Source organism: Chaetura pelagica, unplaced genomic scaffold (assembly GCF_000747805.2).
Source record: "Chaetura pelagica isolate M959 unplaced genomic scaffold, ChaPel_1.0 scaffold120, whole genome shotgun sequence".
NCBI classification, from domain to species: domain Eukaryota; kingdom Metazoa; phylum Chordata; class Aves; order Apodiformes; family Apodidae; genus Chaetura; species Chaetura pelagica.
The window spans coordinates 2,635,416-2,654,404 of NW_009951952.1; the positions used below are offsets into that span (position 1 = coordinate 2,635,416).

The 18,989-nt window shown below is 44.4% G+C and overlaps 1 protein-coding gene across 1 annotated transcript in view; it reads left to right on the plus strand.

Annotated features, from left to right (window-relative positions):
* Positions 1-18,989, plus strand: part of GABRA5 (gamma-aminobutyric acid (GABA) A receptor, alpha 5) — a 57,382-nt gene that overhangs the window by 6,709 nt on the left and 31,684 nt on the right. Inside the window, exons 2-4 of the mRNA XM_009998785.1 lie at positions 2,093-2,214; positions 3,404-3,471; positions 3,585-3,805. Of these exons, the coding sequence (XP_009997087.1) occupies positions 2,093-2,214; positions 3,404-3,471; positions 3,585-3,805 (411 nt within the window). The remainder of the gene's footprint in view (positions 1-2,092; positions 2,215-3,403; positions 3,472-3,584; positions 3,806-18,989) is intronic.

An 18,989-nucleotide genomic window follows, 5' to 3' on the forward strand; every position in this document is an offset into this window, starting at 1 on the left:
GCTCTTTTGCCTTGAACAGTCTGACCTGCAAGGATGTCTAATGTTCCTGTGATTAGTTTGCATCTGCTGGGTTAACTGTCTTTAATGATAGTCAAACATGTCTGCAGTGCTTTCTGCCTCAGTTACTGGCTAGAAGTTGTGGTCACAGCATAGAAAACAGAATTGATTTGGTCCTTTGACAAGAGAGAGATGGGACAGCCTGAAAAATGGACCAGATTTGGGGCTATACCTCTGCCTGCAGTGAAGGAGAGCTCCTTGATGGCCTTGGGCTTTCCAGTGTTGAGCTTGTTGAGGGTCTCAGCAGTGCCAAAGGCACTCATGCCATGAGGAGCTTCCTCAGTCAGGCATTTGCAGGTGCTTCAGTGTTCCTGGGAATTGGAGCTGTGCTCTCACCACCTGGCCTCACTCCCCTTTGCTGAGATGCTTTGTCATCCTTTCCTTGTCCAGCAGAAGCACAGAAGCTGTAAGAGGAACGGGCATGGGACTGGGGGGCCCTGTGTCTTTGAGGAGTTACAGGGCCACCAGCAGCTCATCATGAGCCAGGTCTGGTGTCACTGAAACTTCCAGACCCATTACAGGGGTGGCAGCAAGGTCCCATTAGTGTAAACCTTGCACAGATAAAACCAGATTGAGGTTCCTCGTCTGTCTTCGTATAAATCCTGTTCTGTTAGGTAAGCCCAACACAAATGTAGGAGGCATTCTGCAAGGGAAACTCTTCAGAGGGATGCTTTGAGGTTGTTTGTTTATTGACTCATTTATTTCCCTGAGAACTGGAAGTAAATAAACATGGATTCTCTTTTTTTTAATTATTTTTTTCCCTCTGGGTGATTTGCTTACATAGGTTCAGGTTGTGTGAGTGTGTTTCTGGTCTGCTGGCAGGGTGCACAAGGCAAGGTATGGTTCCCAGTGGGGCAATGTGTCCTGTTGCAGGACAACAAGAACACTTGTTGGTGATTTCAGCAGTGACTGAAACTGGAATAAGCACTGAGCTTGAGCAGACTTACTCTTTTAGGAGATGCTCATTGCTTGCTGCAGGTGAAGGACACTTATGGATGTGTCTGTTCTTTAGGTAATCAAAGGCATTAGTAGGCAGGGGATTCTCCTGAACATTTTTAAATGAAAATGAAATGGACTTAAAAATGCAAGTTATGGTTGTGCTGTGAATAGAGATTCAGCTTCCTAGGTCTTAGCAATGGATGCCTGAGCAGACAAGTTTGAAGTAAAAAATGAGTGATGTTTTTGTGATGTTTTTGGCTGAAAGGACCATATCTGAAATACTTATGTACAGAGAAGCAGAGTTCAGAATAAAAACAAATATAGCCCAAAAGATAAGGAATAAGTCCCACTAAACATTGTTATTTGCATACTACAAGGGAGGACTAGTTTATGCAAAGGAGAGAGGAGGAATGAAGAACTGTGTTTTCTGTACTGCAGTATATTTTTTCAGATATCCCAGTCATCAGGGGTGGGATTTTTGAATGCAGTTGGAGTTTGTTATCCTCAAATGAGGTTAGAATTCATCCTTTGTTCTGGCAATAAATTACGTAAACTGTGGAAATTAGAAGCTGTTTGGCATGTAAGAATTAAAGGGTACCTTTAGGCAGACTTGCAGGAGTGTCCCCAGGCAAACCCATGCTGCTCATGCATGTTCCCAAAGGCAGGAGAGCTAACCTGGGGAAAAACCAGTAATGGCTTTTTTCTGGCCCTATGAACTGACCTTGCTCCCAGCAGGGGTTGGAGACATGCCAGTGCCAGGGATGTGGTGGGGCTGAGGTGGGACAGGGCAGAGCAGGGCATGGGGATCTCCCTGTGCATTACACCAGTAGGGTCCATGGGCTGCCACATCCCATGCTCCAGCACTCTAGGGCTGCGCCTCTGCGACACGGATCCTTCTTTGAGTCCTCCTCCAAGAAGAGCTATTTTATGATTGCTTATAGCAGTGGTGAGATTGTTGCAGCTCCCCATGCTGCTTAGCTGGACCTTCAGGAGGGGCTGAGAAGCTTAGGGGCTCTGTCACAAAGTTCCCTTGAGCCTGAAGCCCCTTGAGGCTCCATGGCTTTTGACTGCGTTTCTTTTTGTTTGCATGACACAGCTTCTCGCAGACGCCAACAGCATCAGGAAAAGAGGATGCCAATGATAACATCACTATATTCACCAGGATCTTGGATGGTCTGCTGGACGGCTACGACAATCGGCTGCGCCCAGGACTGGGAGGTAGGATAATGCATTTGGTGTGGCCAGTCCCCCATTATGCGGGACCATTGTCTACATGATGGGCTCTCCAACAGGTGCCTCCTCTCAGGCCTTGATGAGGCAGTTGTGTTTCATTAGCTAAACAAAGCCCAGAAAGTACCTTTTGTCTCCTGGCAAAGAGTGACAAAGGTCACTGAAAGTCATCTTCTTTCAGTCCCTGAGGTCATCTGAGGTTGGGTTAGGAGAGCAAGTGTGATGCTTTTTTTTTTTCCCGTAATCGAATACAGTTTGGGTTTGTTTTCTTTATGATGCTGCCTAAGGTGAGCGAGATAGGGTGCTAGCAGGTGGCTGCAAGGTTTCCTCACTGGTCAGCGTGTTTAAAATTATGTGGTGACAAAAATCTCAGTTAAAAACAGATCCCCAAACCATCCGTTTTTAGACAACTACAGCAAATCTGTATTGGTATGTCATTTTGATAACCTCTACAGCAGCTATTTTAGAATCATAGCATGTGAATAGTTGCTTGCCATCCTAACCTTGTTGAGCCCTCCTTCAGCTCCCTGTCCTCCAGATTTCTCTCATGCTCTACCCATGTGTAAACCATCTGTTATGTTTCTTCCTGGCCCTTTTTTAATCTGACTACCCCCTCCCCTTCCTCTTGTGAGACCAACACATTGCTTTCATCCCTTTCTCTCCTTCTCCTCTCACTTTACACAGACATGCTTGAAAATAGGGCTCGATGCTCATATCTTATGTAACAAACTTCTGAAATTTCTGCCCTTAAATTAAATTAGTCCTGGGTTTGAAAAGATGCCAGAAGGCCTTAGGGTCTCGAGGGTAGCATTAATTTCACCTAACTTTGGACATCTCTAGTATAGTTATCTGAAGTTGGGCAGATCAGCCAAGCCAGCAGAGGGGAATAGGTCCTCCCAAGATACACTTCACCTCATCTTCTAGTGCATATTGAAACCTGTCTGCCAGAGGAATCACATCTTCAAAAGGCCTGTTGCTTTCCACTGCTAATAAGCAAAGAGCCTGGCTCCCAAAGGTTGACATCTGCCTTTGATCAGGGATTAAATTCCTCCTCAACGTCTTAATTTCAGACTTTTGTGGATTTTTTAATTATTCAGACATCGTTAATAGAGAAATGCATCAGAAGCACATGTTTGCAGTAAAGCAATTGCTAATGCAGAGCCTGTATTTATTACAGAGAGAATCACTCAGGTGAAAACAGACATCTACGTTACCAGTTTTGGTCCTGTCTCAGACACAGAAATGGTAAGTTTGAGCACGTGGTTCTCAACTCCATTGTATGTACTTTGCTGAAGTACTTTTTGGAGCCGTCACTGCTATTCAGAGCCTGCAATACCTTGCCTGTTTCTTTGTGCCAGGAATACACAATTGACGTGTTTTTCCGACAAAGCTGGAAAGATGAAAGGCTGCGATTCAAAGGCCCGATGCAACGCCTGCCCCTCAACAACCTGCTCGCCAGCAAGATTTGGACCCCAGACACTTTTTTCCACAATGGCAAGAAATCTATTGCTCACAACATGACCACCCCAAACAAACTGCTGCGCCTGGAGGATGATGGCACTCTGCTGTATACCATGAGGTAATCACTGGCATCAGTTTCTTCTGACGCTGACTCCCAACTAGCTCTGCAAATACTTGTGGGGAGCACCACTTCCCCCTCTCCTAGTAGAGCCAGGCAACCAATCCCTCACACATATTTATGTAAATATCAAGAAAAATGGAAATCATAATCACTGCCTACAAGTACCAATTAATTTGCAGCTTCTGAATACTGCTAGTGCTTAAATATTTCCTTTGATTAAATGGAAGGCATACTCTCAACAGATTTGATGATTCAGTCCAGCTTTTTTATGAAGATCTGTTATCTCTCACTGTTTGTATTTGCAGCTGCATGCTGATTGCAGGAGAGCTGTCTCCAAGGCCAGAAACTGAGATCTTGTTCTGGGGCAGTCCATCTGGAACCCTTGGAGATTTTATTTTTATTTCACTAATAGTGCTGAAAGACAAATGATCACAGGAAGAAATGAAATAAGCTAGCAGCACTGTGAAGCTGCATTAGCAAGTGCTTTGCTGAAAACAAAGCTGGCACATTATATTGGCAGAAAATCCAATTGGTGGCTCAGATCTTCAGGGTCGTGCACCTCATCTGATTAGAGGATGCTGTCAAGTTTCATCATTGTGTAACCCAGATATAACATTGATGATGATAGAGCATTGTCTGAAATTCTTCTCAGGACAAATCCCATGCTGATGTACGGCAATTTGCTCATTAAATGTAATTAGCCTATAGTAATTAAGACTGCTGTCTGTCTTCAACAAGGGTTTTTTTCTCCAAGAGCATAGTTATATGGACAACACTTGAAAAAAAAGATGAAAGGAAAAACCTACCTAGCAACAAAATGTTATTCTGAGCTGTTCACATACGAGCCTGGAGTTATGTCTGAGACCCAGTGTGAGCTGAGCTCCCACTGGCACCTTGTCCTGCTGTGGGGCTCTGCCCCACAGAGCTGACAAACAGCCAGTGCAGCATCTGGGGTGGGTGAGCCATGAGATCGCTCCCGGAGCATAGTGGTTAAGGCTTGTTTGGACTCAAGGGGATTACACTTTCATATGCAGGCACCAGGAGCTTCCCAGGTTTTAGTTCCTGTTTTTCCAACCTATTTTATCTATGTATTCATTTATTTTGTCCCTAGCCTTAAATCCGTTCTTCTGAAAGGAAAAGATATTTAGGAGAAGCAAGGTATCCTTACGGAAGTCTTTACAGTTGTAGCTGGCAAAAAGACTTCGACATGATAGAGGTTGTGTTTAAAAGAAGGAAAATATCTTCTTGTCTTCTCTTCTGCTAAGTGTATTGCTGTTCTTCATAGCCCCAAGTTTGTGGTCTCCACAATAACAAGCTCCTGAAACAACGGGAGGATATGCATATATGCTTAAATGAATAAGCGTCAGAGAAACCTGTATTTCACAAAATTACTGGTAATGTTGGCCTTGAAACCAGTCTCACTGCCTCTAGGACTACACTAGTACAACTCCAGAGACTGCAGCAGAGGCAGTTCCTAATTATCTGTATAAATTACCTGTGCAAGTAAAGTCCAGACCAGGCCAGCAGTCAGGCTGGGGCAAAGCACTAGGTGGTGTGGCGGGTTGGCAGCTGGAATGCTGTTGCTGTGCAGGCAGTGCTGAAGGGATGCAGGGAAGCATTGATTCATGAGGCAATCAGCTGAACTATCCGAGATAGCAGAGGTGAACTCCTTGCCAAATCAGAGTTACTCTGGGAAGGTACCTCTCTTGCAACCATGGCAGGTATTGTCACGTTAGGTGCCACAAGCTATAAGTATATTGAGGAAAACACAGTGCCCTGCTCTGGAGAAAAACTTGGGTTTCACACAGCCTTTCTCATCGTCCCACTCAGTCCCTTTTACCCTGGTTTTCATGGGAGGAAAGCTCTTTGGGATTGATGTTTTTTAGGCTACAGAAAGACACAGAATGCTTTTGTAACCTAAAAAAAAACATGCTGCATAACTTATTTTTTTGTAGAGTATTGTATGTGGGTGTGTATGTGTGTGGAAATAAATTCCCACTAACCATGGTGAATGTGATAAGAAATGGAGCGCAAAGCTTTTTAAATAGCTTGCCTTCCACTATTGCAAGTAATAACCTTAAAAATAAAAGAATGTCCATGCTATTCTCTCTAAACACAAGTCAGGAGACTGCTTTTGTCACATACATGGAGCTGTGCTACTTTAGGGACAGCAGTTTTTCATGATGGGCATTTCAGCAGCATGAGTGATGCTTTGCCATGAGGTGGCTTGAGGATTCAGTCCCAACCTGTGCAGAGGTGGCTGGGATGTGCAGCCAGCCCCTTCAGCTGCCTTTGCATGTCCCAACGAAGGTAATAGCTCAGCAGTGGTACCTAGCATGGCTTTCTGTGAGAAGAAAGGCAGCATTGGGCTTTTTGAGGTGAGAGCTGCTTGTCTCAGAGGTGGTGAACTGGTTGAAGGTCCTGGGTGTTAGCTGGGGCTTGAGCCCCATCTCCTGTAGCTCTCATTGGGCTTACTCAGTGCTCAGGCTTTGGGGATGTGGAGACAACCCTCTGTTAGTTTTGCATTTCCCTCATTTCCAAGGAGGAATTGTGAGCTTCCCAGACTGTACGTAGGAGTAATCTGTGCAGGGAGGATTGGACCCTCTGTCATTGACAGAGACGCCTGAATTGCTTTCACAACCTTGCATCTGGCTGCCTGAATGATGAGAAGGGAAGCAGCCAAGCCAGTACTGACCTTCTATCTTATTTGATTTCCAAATATGCAGAGTATGATCAGCTGAGCAAACTTCCAGCTTTAGCACTTGTCAGGACATACATTTTCATGATACATATGTTTACTTCTAAAGAAAAATGTATTCTTGGCATATTTCATTTGATGATGTGTTGTCTAGGCCAGAAGTTGATGGGATATATGTTGCTAGGAAAATCTGATAAGCAGGCCTCTATATACATCTAGTAATAAAATCTTTCTGCATTAATATAGGAGCACAAGATGCTCCTATACTTGCAGACAAATTTCATAGGCAGCAGCGTTCTCTGCAGGGAACGACTTAATAATTCTGGTTGTTTTTTATTTGGTAGGCCCTAATTGTTTTGTTTTGTTAATGTAGTTTACAAATGATGCACTGTTGAATCCAATGTTGCAAATTCTGTTTCTGCCCCTAGAGGGAGGCATTGTCTGTATCTCCTGCTTTTAAATGAGTTTGTTTTGTGTTGTTTTAGTAAGAACAATGTGGTAAAAAAGCACTTGCAAATATGCTTCTTATTTCACTAATCTGTATATAAAATAGCTTTGTGAATGGTGGCAATACTTAGATACTTTCCCTTTCCAAACTTTGAAGGTATTTAGTTTATCTTTTCTGAGCAATAAAAGAAAAAAGCATAAAATGCCATGAAACTATTCTGAAGAAATGGGGACAGTGACTCATTCAAGCAACCTTTTCAGGCTAAGAGAAGCAACATGTCTCAGTGAGCTGCATTTTTTCACTCAATGGGAATTGGCTACAAACACAGAAGCTCTGATAAACTTTGCTGTAGAATGCCAGGAAAAAAAGCTGTAAAGAAGCCAGAAATTGTGTGAAGTAGAGCATGCTCACTATAGCTAAGCTTTTGGACCATACATCAGCTTTTTGTCAGCAGCCCATAGGCATTTAAAAATTATTTTCTACCAGCTTGTAGATACTGAAAAATCTCTCTGTGTCCTCACAAGGGCTACAGAACCCCGCTCTCACTGTCACTTTGAAAGAACCCCAAGCCCCTTTTGCTACCACTAGAACTGCCAGACATCTGATGTAATGTGAGATTTTAAGTGTGACATGGTCTTGATATCTGAAGAGTGTACAGACAGATTTTTCCCGTGGCATTATGATGACTGAGGGATTGCCAGAGATCCTGAGAGTGGTTTTGGTTAAATCTGTCGCCATAATCTGCAAATGTATGATTTATCAGCTGGAGACTGCAGACATCTGTTAGCATAGTGTTAAGAATCTCCAAAACTTTGAGTACAGCCCTGAAATGCAGTTATCTTTACCACTCCTGAAAGACCTTTGGAATTCAGCAGTGTGTGGGCTGGTTTTCCGCTTGATGGCAGCATAACCTCACTGCTTGCTGTTCTGCAGGCTTGTCTGTGCTGAAAATACTGTTTCTTACATGAACGCTGAGCATTAAAATTGTATGTGTGCAAGTGTACATGTGTCCTGGGTGCAGGTTAGCACAAAGTCTGGCCTTCTGTGAAGCACTTGATTAGCACGCTAACCAGTGATGCTGTAGAGCTGCTGATGATAAAACCAGCTGACTGCCTGATATGGGGCTGCTTTCAAGACTTCCATTGGGAAACCCAGGTTATGCTTGCATGGAGTTTTTTAAGAGGAAAAGATGCTATGCAAAATGTGTGGGTTCTCAGCACTGACTTTGCCAAGAAGGCAGCCTTTCCCAGATGCAGGTTGGCTTGTGTGGCCCTGAGCAGGGAGTAACCAGCCAACCTATGCTTTAAAATCAACTTTTTTTTTAAGTCAGTCAGTTCATCTAGATTGGAACATTTCTGCTCAATTTCAATATGTTGTTCTATTTCAAAAGGAAAGTTTCATTTGTGCATCCATCTATATTTGCAGGAAGGGATCTGTCAATGCTTTTGAGCTTTGTATAAACATAACAGAACTAATTAGGAGCGATCAAGCCATACAACTGCATACTTCCTTTCCCTGTGTTAGACTTGCTGCCTTTTCTTTCATATTCAAGCCTCAAACTGACTGAAGCTGGAAGAAAAAAACTATTTCTTCACATTGGGCTGAGTCTTGCAGAGGAATGAATAACTGCCGTGGTGGCAAAGACTCTCAGCTGCTTTTCATCCATGCAGATTTTGACAGAGTGAAAGAAAATAGTGAAAGGCCCTTCCCTGAGGATAGCAGCAGGATTCATGTTTCAACACCAAGCCTCTCAGTACCCGTCTCTCTGCTTTGATTGCACGTTGCCCCATTTCTCAAAAGTTATCCTTCAAGGAACCAGGATTTGTTGTTTTGAAAAATCCGTGGCTGGAGTTACCCACCGGGAGCAAAAGGCATCAGAGGAGGCTGTGGTGTAATACATTCAAAATGAGCAATTATGGCCTGCCCAAATATAGTTCCTGGGTAGAGTGCATGACAATAGCCTATTCTGCTGGGAATAAAAGTGGGCAGAGCCCTGCAGAGACCTCCATCACAGAGATGGAATTCACACAGCAAGGGCAGAATTGATTAAAAGACAAAACCCAAGTCAGAACCAGCCATCCTTAGATGAGGGAGATGCTTGCCTGGAATGTGAGGGGTTACAAAAGGTCCAACTTTAGTTCCAGGTCTGTGCTGAGCACAGACCACAGCTTTATAAGAATGAACCAGCAAAGACAACCTGATGTCCCCAAGGGTTCATGGAGAGCACAGGGTGATTGAACAGACACAGGAGGGCCCTGAGGAGTGCACCCTGAGCACCCCCAGGAAAGCACAGCTGCTTTGGCAACTCTGTTCACCCGATCTGCAGACAGGTCCCAGCTTCTGCTGCTGGTGGACTTCTGAAGTACTTGGTAGATGCTGAAGAATTGTTATGGCTAAGCTATCTTTGTTTATTATCTGGGGAGGATAACATTAAAGTGAATTCCCTACTCATTTCACTTAGACCAAAATTAAAATTTTCATCCACCTAATCAGAAATACAGTCCCCTGAAGTACATTTATATTTGAGCTGAAATATCAGAGCTGCAAATAAGTAATCTAGAATACACTGTGGTGGAGTCCAATAGGCAGGACAGGTGGCATTCACCTCAGCTGATTTTAGTTATCTGTAATGTTGGTGGCTGCAGCTGAGCCTCTTGGCTCAGAATTGTTTCTAGTGCAGGGGAGAAACTTTCTTAAGGAGTTCAGTGTCTGCATTACTTCAGTTGTCTAGTTTAGTATGAAAGATGTCTTTTTCTCTCCACTCACACTTAAGGGAGTTCCTGTTTTTTTCACTGTGGCAGAAAAGGAGTGTAGGATAACTGCTGTTAACTGTTGATGTCTGTGTTTAGTCATGAGTCCCATCCTACTTACTTATTTCCACTGGTGTTTTCTGCCCTCGTACTCATGTAGCCTGGAGATGGGTAGTGTGCCAGCCACCTTAAGCAATGGACTGTTCTGGCCAGCAACTGGTTCTGTAGCTGTATTTTGAAGGACTTGCACATTTTCCTTCCCATGAGACATAAAGCTCAAGGTTGTGCATGCATAGCACATGTGAGTGCACTTGAGTTGGGTTCAGTTCTCCACTTTTGTCTAGGTGGGTGTGGGAGGGAATATAGTTCACCTTCGCTCAAGAAACCCCAATAAATTGCAATCTGCCTGTGCTTGTTTAGATGAAGGAAAGAACCGTACAGTGTTGGTAAGGAAAGGCCTGTCTAGCAAGGGATTCCAGAGGCCAGGTGGCTGTTGATGGGTGCTGTGTACCTAAGGCTGAGTCAAGAGTGGAGGATCAGGAAGATACATTGAGGGCCTAGGTGAGGTAGGATTTTGCAAGGAATTGAGGCAGAAGGGTTTTGAGGAGCAGGATATTTGGTACTGATGACTGTCTCTCAGGAATAACTGGAAAGTACTGCAAGTTAGGATGTAGATATCTGAAGTAGTCAGAAAGTAAAAGCATGAGTGTGAGGAATAAAGGGCTTAGGGAGGCTGGAGAGCTTCTCCAAGGTGCTTCAGAAAAGAAATCACCAGGATCCTGATCTAAGATGCTTCAGAAACGTCTGATCCGATAAACATATCATGGTGGAGTTATAAGTTAATCCTGGATTGTGTTATACCACAGGTCCCCTGTAGGAAGATTTTTGCCTTCTCTGAACATTTCAGCAAATCAAAATACTAACATACATATAGCTGAGTAAAGTCGTGCAGTGGGCATGGACAGCAACAGCCTTCAGCCTGGAGAAGAGAAGGCTGGCTCTGTGGAGACCTTATAGTGGCCTCCCAGTACCTGAAGGGGTCTACAAGAAATCTGGGGAGGGACTTTTTGCAAGGTCATATAGTGATAGGACAAGGGGTAATGGCTTTAAACTGGAACAGGGTAGATTTTCATTAGACATTAAAAATAAATTTTTCACTCTGAGGTGGTGAGACACTGGCACAGGCTGCCCAGGGAAGCTGTGGAAGCCCCATCCCTGGAAGTGTTCAAGGGCAGGTTGGATGGGGCTCTGAGCAACCTGGTCTAGTGGGAGGTGTCCCTGCCCATGGGAGGGAGGTTGGAACTAGGTGTTACTCTAAGGTCCCTTCCAACCTAAACCATTCTATGATTCTGTGATTCCGTGATTCCATTCCTTTCTTCTTGACTTCTTCAGCCTTTCTACAGGAAAAGTGTTTTTGGTGTGATGGTGCAGATGAAAAAATGCACATGCCTTGTCATTTAATGAGTAGTCCTCTGGCAGTGCCTGCTTCTAGTCTTTAGTCTACTCTGTTCTATAGGAGCCTTAAGACACTGCCTTTGGATAACTCAGTTAGTTTCTAAGATATCCTATTACATTAGCTTATCTTATATTGATGTTCAGCCTGACTTACTCAATTTCCTACTGTAAAATTAAAATTTTCTGAAACCACATACACAAATTTGTGTCTTACAGTCATGTTATGTCATGCAAGAAATTCCAAAGTGTTATTTCCATCTAGTTGCTCTAAATTATGAAGCAGGCCTTTTTCACTAGGCTCTGGCTAAAATCCTTAGGTTGTGTCCATTATATGCACTATAACGAGTATAAAACCCTAGGAAGAATTTCTGCAAGCAAGTCTGGCCTTCCCTTTGCATACTTCTCTCTGGTATTTGAGCCAGGAAAATTCAGGACCAAAAGGGATGATAAACCCCTGGGTTATTTTAATGTCTCAGTGAGACTGCATAAGGTTGTCTCATTGCTCCACAGTCATCTTTTCAGTGGCTAATGCACTCAGATGCCTTGTCCATGAAACAAACAAACAAACCACAAACAAAAAACTATGTTTTGAATTGGAGGTTCAGCTAAAATATAAGGAAAAATGGCAACACCTCCTTAGTCAAAATGATACCTACTATGTTTTCGCTGTTAATCTTGCATCCTAAAAACTTCAGCAGCAATTAAACCACTATCTCCAGGTTTTCTCAGTCCAGTGTTAGAATACAGTTAGAGTATGTATCTCTCCCATTCTACCTGCTTTTGCTTTCCTGGCTCTTCTGAAGGTGTCACTGAGGTGTAGGCACAGCTTCAAGCCTGTTTGTGTGCAAGGACATGGGGGGCATGTCCTGGGGGAAATTGTGCCCCACTGGTCTCAGTAGGAGCAAGAAACTCCCATCCAGCTGCCTAACTGCGTCTGTGTTTCTATGTGCTGGTTTGGTTTGGTGGGATCTTTGGTAGCAGGGGAAGGCCCTCTGGGAAGAAGCTGAGAAGCTGCCCCTGCTCCAAACCCAGCCAAGGAGCCAGTAGAGGGACAAGAGATGCACCTCTGCCAGTAACATACGGAAGAGCTGAGGTCAGAGCTGAGCAGGGTGAGCAGTTAAGGGAGAAGAGCTGAGCTGGAGGGGCAGAGGTGCTGGTGGTTGGTGAGGAGGAAGGGGCAGAAGGTGCCCCAGCAGCAGTTTCCCTGCAGCCCATGGCGAGATGGCAGCTGTGCCCCTGCACTCATGGAGGAACGTGGTGGGACATTCCCTGAAGGCGCCAGGAGGGGGGAACTTGGCCCCTGGACTTGGATGTTGTGGCCAGAGGATTTGGTGCCAGTGGGCTCTGATTGCTCAGCTGTGGAAGCCCCCGGGCCAGGGGAGGTGGCTGTTCCCGAAGCCCCCGTGACTCTGTGGGAAGCCCAGGCTGGAGCAGCTCCGGGCCTGGTGGGAAGGGCTCAGGAAGGAGAGGTTGGTAGGAACCCCCAGCCTGTGAAGTGACTCTAAACCCCATCCCCTGTCCCCCTGTGCCGCTGGGGGGAAGGAGGGAGAGAAACCGGGAACCGAGGGATTGGGGCCCGGGAAGAAGGGAGGGGTGGGGTAACATCTGCAAGCCCTGCTCTGGGTGTGTCTGTGTCCTGGGGGGTGTGATTGGTGTGGAATTACATGATTATTTTCCCCAAGCTGAGTCTGTTCTGCTTGGGCCCTCAATCAGTGAAGATCCCTCCTTGTCCTCTGTCTTGATCCAGGTCTTTTTCCTCCCTATCCCGGAGTGTGTGTGGGGGGGGTTAAGTGAACGGCCTTGTGGCTGGTTCTTTGTTGTGTTGGGCCCAAACCACGACACCTGGGGAGATCTGGGTGGAAAGAAGGAGCCAAATACATGGTTGAACATGGTTTTGCATGGGGACAGTCAAATGTCACTCAGAGATTTGGACCTTCCTTCTCTCAGGTTGACTATAGCAAACAGGTGCTTAAACCTGCAGCAGGTGCTAGCGCTGGTGGTGGGATAAATAGGAAACAGATGCTTAGTTGAGGTCTGTTTAATGACCGTTTATGGTGTAAAACAGCTGAGGGATCAGAGGGCACTTTGTCTGGAGCAGCCAGCACCCACAGCCTGCCCATTTATCTGGTAGTTCGTGGCTGTATTGTTCAGGAGCTGTAGCATTTCTGAGGTAAGGCATAAAAACCAGACAATAATGTCCTGCTTGAGTGGCTAAACAACCTCCTCTGCGTATCAACAGGGGTACATAAAATTGGCCTGTGTATGTGTGTCCCTGTGAAAGAGAATATCGACAAATTGTTTGATGCCCCTCTCACTCAGAGGAGAAGCATTGAAGTCACACAAAAGGCAGGAGATGTTGATGCCTGGTGATCTGGGAGGAAGACATAGAAATGGGAAGTCAATAAGAAGAGGTTGGGGTTAAATGCAAGTTGTTGAAAGGAAACTGGTGAGGTATTTTGAAGCTCTAGATTGTTAGTCTGAACTGTGGAAAACAACCAAGGATTTCAGCACTCTATTTAGGGTAGCCAGATTATAACTCTTCCTACCTACCCTCCCATGTCTTTGCAGCCCAGTCTAGATGTGAGAGCCCTAACAGGCTGGTACTGCCTATCTAGTACCCCTTGCCCCTTATTACTTTCTAAATCCAGCTCTTTTTTTTCTCTGTAAAAAACACTGCATGCAGTTTTGTGCCTGTCCACACAAGTACAAAAGTTGTGTGAACTGGGAGTAGGGAGGCTGTGCAGCCAGGTAACCCTCATCCAAGAGGGAACATGTGCCATACTGACAGGCAGAAATGAAGGAAGAACAGCCCCTTTGGCCAGTCAGAAAACCTGCAGCAAGCAAATTGTCTTACAGGTGGTATGAACGTTGGAGGATGGGTTCACTGTGTCCATCACAGTTCTTATCCTCCATTGCTGAGGGTGCCTGCAGGATCTTCCTCTGCTCCCTTCTCCCTCATGTACTTGGGTTTTCTTCCACTGAAAGGAAGGGTTGATGAGCCTCTGTGTGAATGGGTGGCATTGCTGTTGCTGGCTGGTTCTGCCAGTAGCTGGGGCTAGTCTCTCTTGAGAGCAAAAAAGAAGCTCAGAGCTCTGTCTTACACAGCACTTCGAGGACATTTGTATTAATGGCAGTTAGCACGTAGTTGAACATGCCACGCAAGACCCATGCTGAGGAAATCATAGTCAAAATATGCAGCATGTGCAGACTCGGGGCAATATGTGGTGTGGCATAATGAAGTGTGACCTGGTTGAGATGTTGTTTTCCATTTTGCCTGCATGAACAACTGCATTGGCTTCTCAGCATTGCTAGTACTAGTTAGATTTTTTGTTTTTTTAGTTCAACGGTGTGGTAAAAATAAGAAGCTACTGCAGAGGAGAGATTTGAAGGCCTTCCTCATGGGGTTTCAGGGGCAGGTTATTGTGTGTAAGAGACCAGCAAGGAGAGAAATCTTGGAGAGGTTTTTTAATGAAACTATAAAATAGATGGGTGTGATGTTGTTCTATAGCATTTATAGCTGTATAGCCATATTGGTCTAAAGTTTCTTTAGGAAAGTAAGGTTTGTAGGCAGATCACCTCAAGGAGTTTGACTGCCAAAAGGCTTCGGTTTTTTACTGCACCAATTAGTCTGATAAGAAACAGAGTTTCTTCCAGCAAGTTTTACCTTGCTTTATGGACTTTATTAGACACCTGGTATAGCCAGGATGGATAAGCATAAACTCACAACTCCATCCATTATTTTTATGCATATTAAAGACATACTTTACAATTAAAGGCATTACTTCTCTTACAGACTTTTACCAGGAGCTGGAAATGTGATTCTTTCTATCACTGTCCAAATCCCCATCAAAGATCAGACAATTCAGGTGTCCTATTGATTGTTTAATTTCCTTTCTTCATTGTCCCTGTGTCTAGAGGTTGAACATCCCCTCCTGCCTCCATTTAAGAGTGTGCTCTGGATATGCCAAAGTATTCCATGTGCAGGGAGGTCATTCCTATAGTGGCACAGCTTTTGAGATCAATCCTGTCCACCTCAGATCAGCTCAAGGATAACCTAGTCTTCAGCACAGTGGATCTAAGCAAGTAAAGTCTTGTTTTTTCACTTCAGCATAAGCTATGCTAAAGATTTGTTTCGTGTGAAATTAAGAGTTTTTCTGCCAAGTACACCATGCATCTGAATTATGTATTCACCGCTCACAAAAACATCAGGAACTAGAGCTCTTAGTCTTCCATAGTCCCTCCCCTGTGGCACTTTCAAAGGACGTTTTGATGTCATATAAAGATAACACATCTCAGTATCACAGGAAGGTTGGGAAAGGGTAGTGTTCTTGGCAGAGTGGTTATGAAGGAAAAATGGACAAAGAAAGAAATTTCTGCAGACCACATCGCTCCAGGTCCTAGCTTTAATTTCTGATCTGTGTTCTCTTTTTATGGTGGATTCCAAGGAAATGAGCATACAACCGGCGTTAAAAAGCATCGAGCTGCCTCCACATCCCACAAAGAGATGCAGAACAAGGTCCTGAGACCATATTTTGCCCCTTATCCAACTCAGTGATGGAGATTCATGAGCAAGGCAGTGTTAGATTTACCAAGAATAATCACTTGTCTCTCCTTGAGCCAGGCTGCAGATAGTCACGCAGTCGGGGATGGGTTTCAGAGTGACTCAACAGCCATCAATATCACATCTGAATGTGTATCAGCATCCTGAAACTTCTATGCTGTGTTAGGTAACCCACTGTCACCACCATGAACAGGGTTTCTTAAGACTGTATGGGAAGTGCTTCAAAACCAAGTAAGGTCTTTACATATATATGTGTGTGTGTGTGTACGTGCACGTGTGTATATATAGATTTGCTCATATAAGTACATGTTACATTTATTAATTTACCTAAGGAACACAAGGAAGAATCAGTTCCCTGGACTATACATTTACTGTGCTGGGGTCTGAAACAAGTCTTGTTTTACAACCCTTTAAAAGGAGCAACAGTTTGGTTATAGAAATACTCCCAAGACATCACAGTGAATGATGTGTGAATAGTTGTGTCGTTTAGTCAAGCCTAAATGAGTAGTTTCACAAACCTAGTGATGCGTTCACAGTTTGAAAAAAAAAACAAAACACCCTGAACTAGTAACTTTCTGTTATTCTCTCACCTGCATAAGCGTGCAAGAGTGCACACTGAAGATGCTACAAGGGCTGAGGGCCTACACAGAGCAAGTAGGCAGGGAAGCCGCTCCTGGAGCTCATGAGAAGGGTCTGACCTGACCCTGACATCTCCCTTTGCTGGGAGCCAGCCAGCCCCTTGGGATGGGATGTGGCTTGAGTAAGGCTGGATGCACTTAACACTTTTTGGGCATGTAGAGGAGATGTTGAGATAAGTTTGAGATGAGTTTTGAGGAAGTCTTTTGCCTTTTTTTAAGGAAAATGGGAATGTCTGGCATTGTGCTGGGAAGGGCACTTTGGCTCTTCTGCACCCATTCTGGTCTGAGCCCCACAGCGTGTACTGGTTCCCAGCACAGGTGGGGCCAGAGCAAAGCATTAAAATGTTCCCTTTGATCAGGGGCAAGGGTAGTGCACAGAAATAAACAACTAAGAAGATGGAGCTGGTTTGGGGATTAGTGCAAACAGGCAGAAGAGCTTCGTATCTCTCTGGCCCCAGTACCTCAGAGCCAACAAAACTTTCCTTGTGTCCCCTTCATCAGTAAATCTTGTTATTCAACACTTATCTTGAGTTAACTTCTCCCAAAAGCCATGGTGACTCTGTCTTTCTGCTCCCCTCCCCTTCTAATGCTCTCTGTTTTGATGTTTGCATGCTGAAACTAGTAGCTGATAAGAAAAAGCAAATTTCTGTGGCTGTCTGTTGGCTCCCTGGCAGGTGACTGCCCTCACCGCCTGCTTGGCAGCTGCAGATAACACTCCAGAAAGTGTTTTCTGCATCTCTTAGCAGAGAGATGATAGCTTTGCTCAGTCTCCCAGCTCTTTTCTCACAGGCAAGAGCAGACGCTCCTTCCACTGAGAGAAGCCACAGGAACAGCAGGGGGGCGCTGGAACCCCTTTAAAACAGGCACTTGTCGGACAGAGTGCCTTGGGCTCCCCTTAAAGCACACTTGCTGCGGGTGACTGGCTCCCAAACATCTGCTTTTAGTTCCTCGCGTCCTTGAATTCAACATCCTTGATTCTAACACCTCCTTCTCCCCCCCCACCTGTTAAGATGCAACAGCCTCTTGAAAGCATCGTCTTACTTAATTCTCCAGTGGAAATTGTTGAAGGTGACTTTTGCTGGAGTGAGGAACTCTTGCTGCTTGAATTGTGCTTTTCTTAGATGGGTATTCACTTATGTGTCTATAATTTGTGGAAACAGAACATCAGTAATCACTTTATGTTCTATGTAAAGGCTATACCTAACGAAGCTTTGATTAAACTTTCATGTTCAATTATGGATGATAATTTGTAGACTTAACTTTTTTTTCAGATACTTAAAGTATGCTATAGCATTGTGGTGGTTGATTAACATTTGGATAGCAGTTTAAGTATTTGGAGCATTATGAAAGTGCAATGTTGTTGTTAATAATAGAGCAGCAGCTGTAACCAGGGTTTGTTACATATTTCAGAATACTGGCCCCACTGAACTCAGGGAGAACTTTGCCATTAACTTCAATAAAATCAGAGTTTCATCCTCCTGTTGTAAAGGACCTTTAACAACCACTTATAATCTTGTTAAAACCTCTATTTGAGTGAGACTAATCCCATAGGACTTTTATTAAGAGAGAATGATGGTGGAGGAGGGAAGCTTTTAAATGCTTCTGTTGGAAAGAACTGCAGTTTGAGCAGTGCTTGTGTTGTGACAGAAAAATCCTGGTTTGGAGACTGTCTCTAGCTCAGATAACTACTGCAGCAAGCACAGCAAGATCATTCTGGAGTGACCATATTAAAAGGATTGGCAAGGGCTGTTCGTTCTATGCACGCCAAAGCCTCCTTTCTCTCCGTAAATGCAAACTGGGAGTAATTTGGTTATAATCGGCTGTGTCAACTAGGGTATGCAAAGGGTACCTAAGCTTTAACGCAGTATTAAAAGCTAAAGTGTGCAAATATCACCTCAGGTGGTGTTTGAAGGAGCAGACCCAGATACCAATTTCTTTGTGACTCCTGCAGCTATGATGTGAATATATAGTTTGGTCTCTGCACCTGGAAGCAAATCTGTGTGCAGTGACCCATGGTTCCAGCCCCCTGACTGTAAGAGATGGCTGCTGTGCTGCCTTTGTTTTTTTCCTGTGTGCAATAGAAAATCCAGTCTCTTTGAACCAGGAGTCAATTTAGTGACTCTGTTTTCACTCTATCCTCACACACTAATGAGAAACAGCTACTCTTTGTCACAGTGAGCTCTGCAGAAATTGAGGGTGGTGAGATTTACGTGGTGTTATCAGAACCCACAGCCAAGTTTCCTGTTGTGTTGCCCACTGTAAGCCTCAGGTAATGCAGACTTTGTAAGAAGTAGCTAGGAGAGTGTTCACTAAGCATTTTAAATATACGTAAGAGGCTTGGCTACATGCTTTTCAAGAATAGCATGTAAGAAATAGGTATAGGCAGTTCATTTGTTCAGGGTGACCAGACTAAGGATGGCCCCAGGGTAGAGGCAGGGGGGAACCAAAGAAGCATGTAGATACAATTTATAAAAAGTAAAAGGAACTTATTCATCCCAAGAACTCATGCTAATGAAAAGAAAGGCTGAATCCAAACAGCTGCTAAATTCAGTTCTCCTTACCAGTAGGCTAGACCCAGAGGACTGCAGCAGGAACCATCCTTTTAAGGGACATGCTGCCTTTTGCTGGATG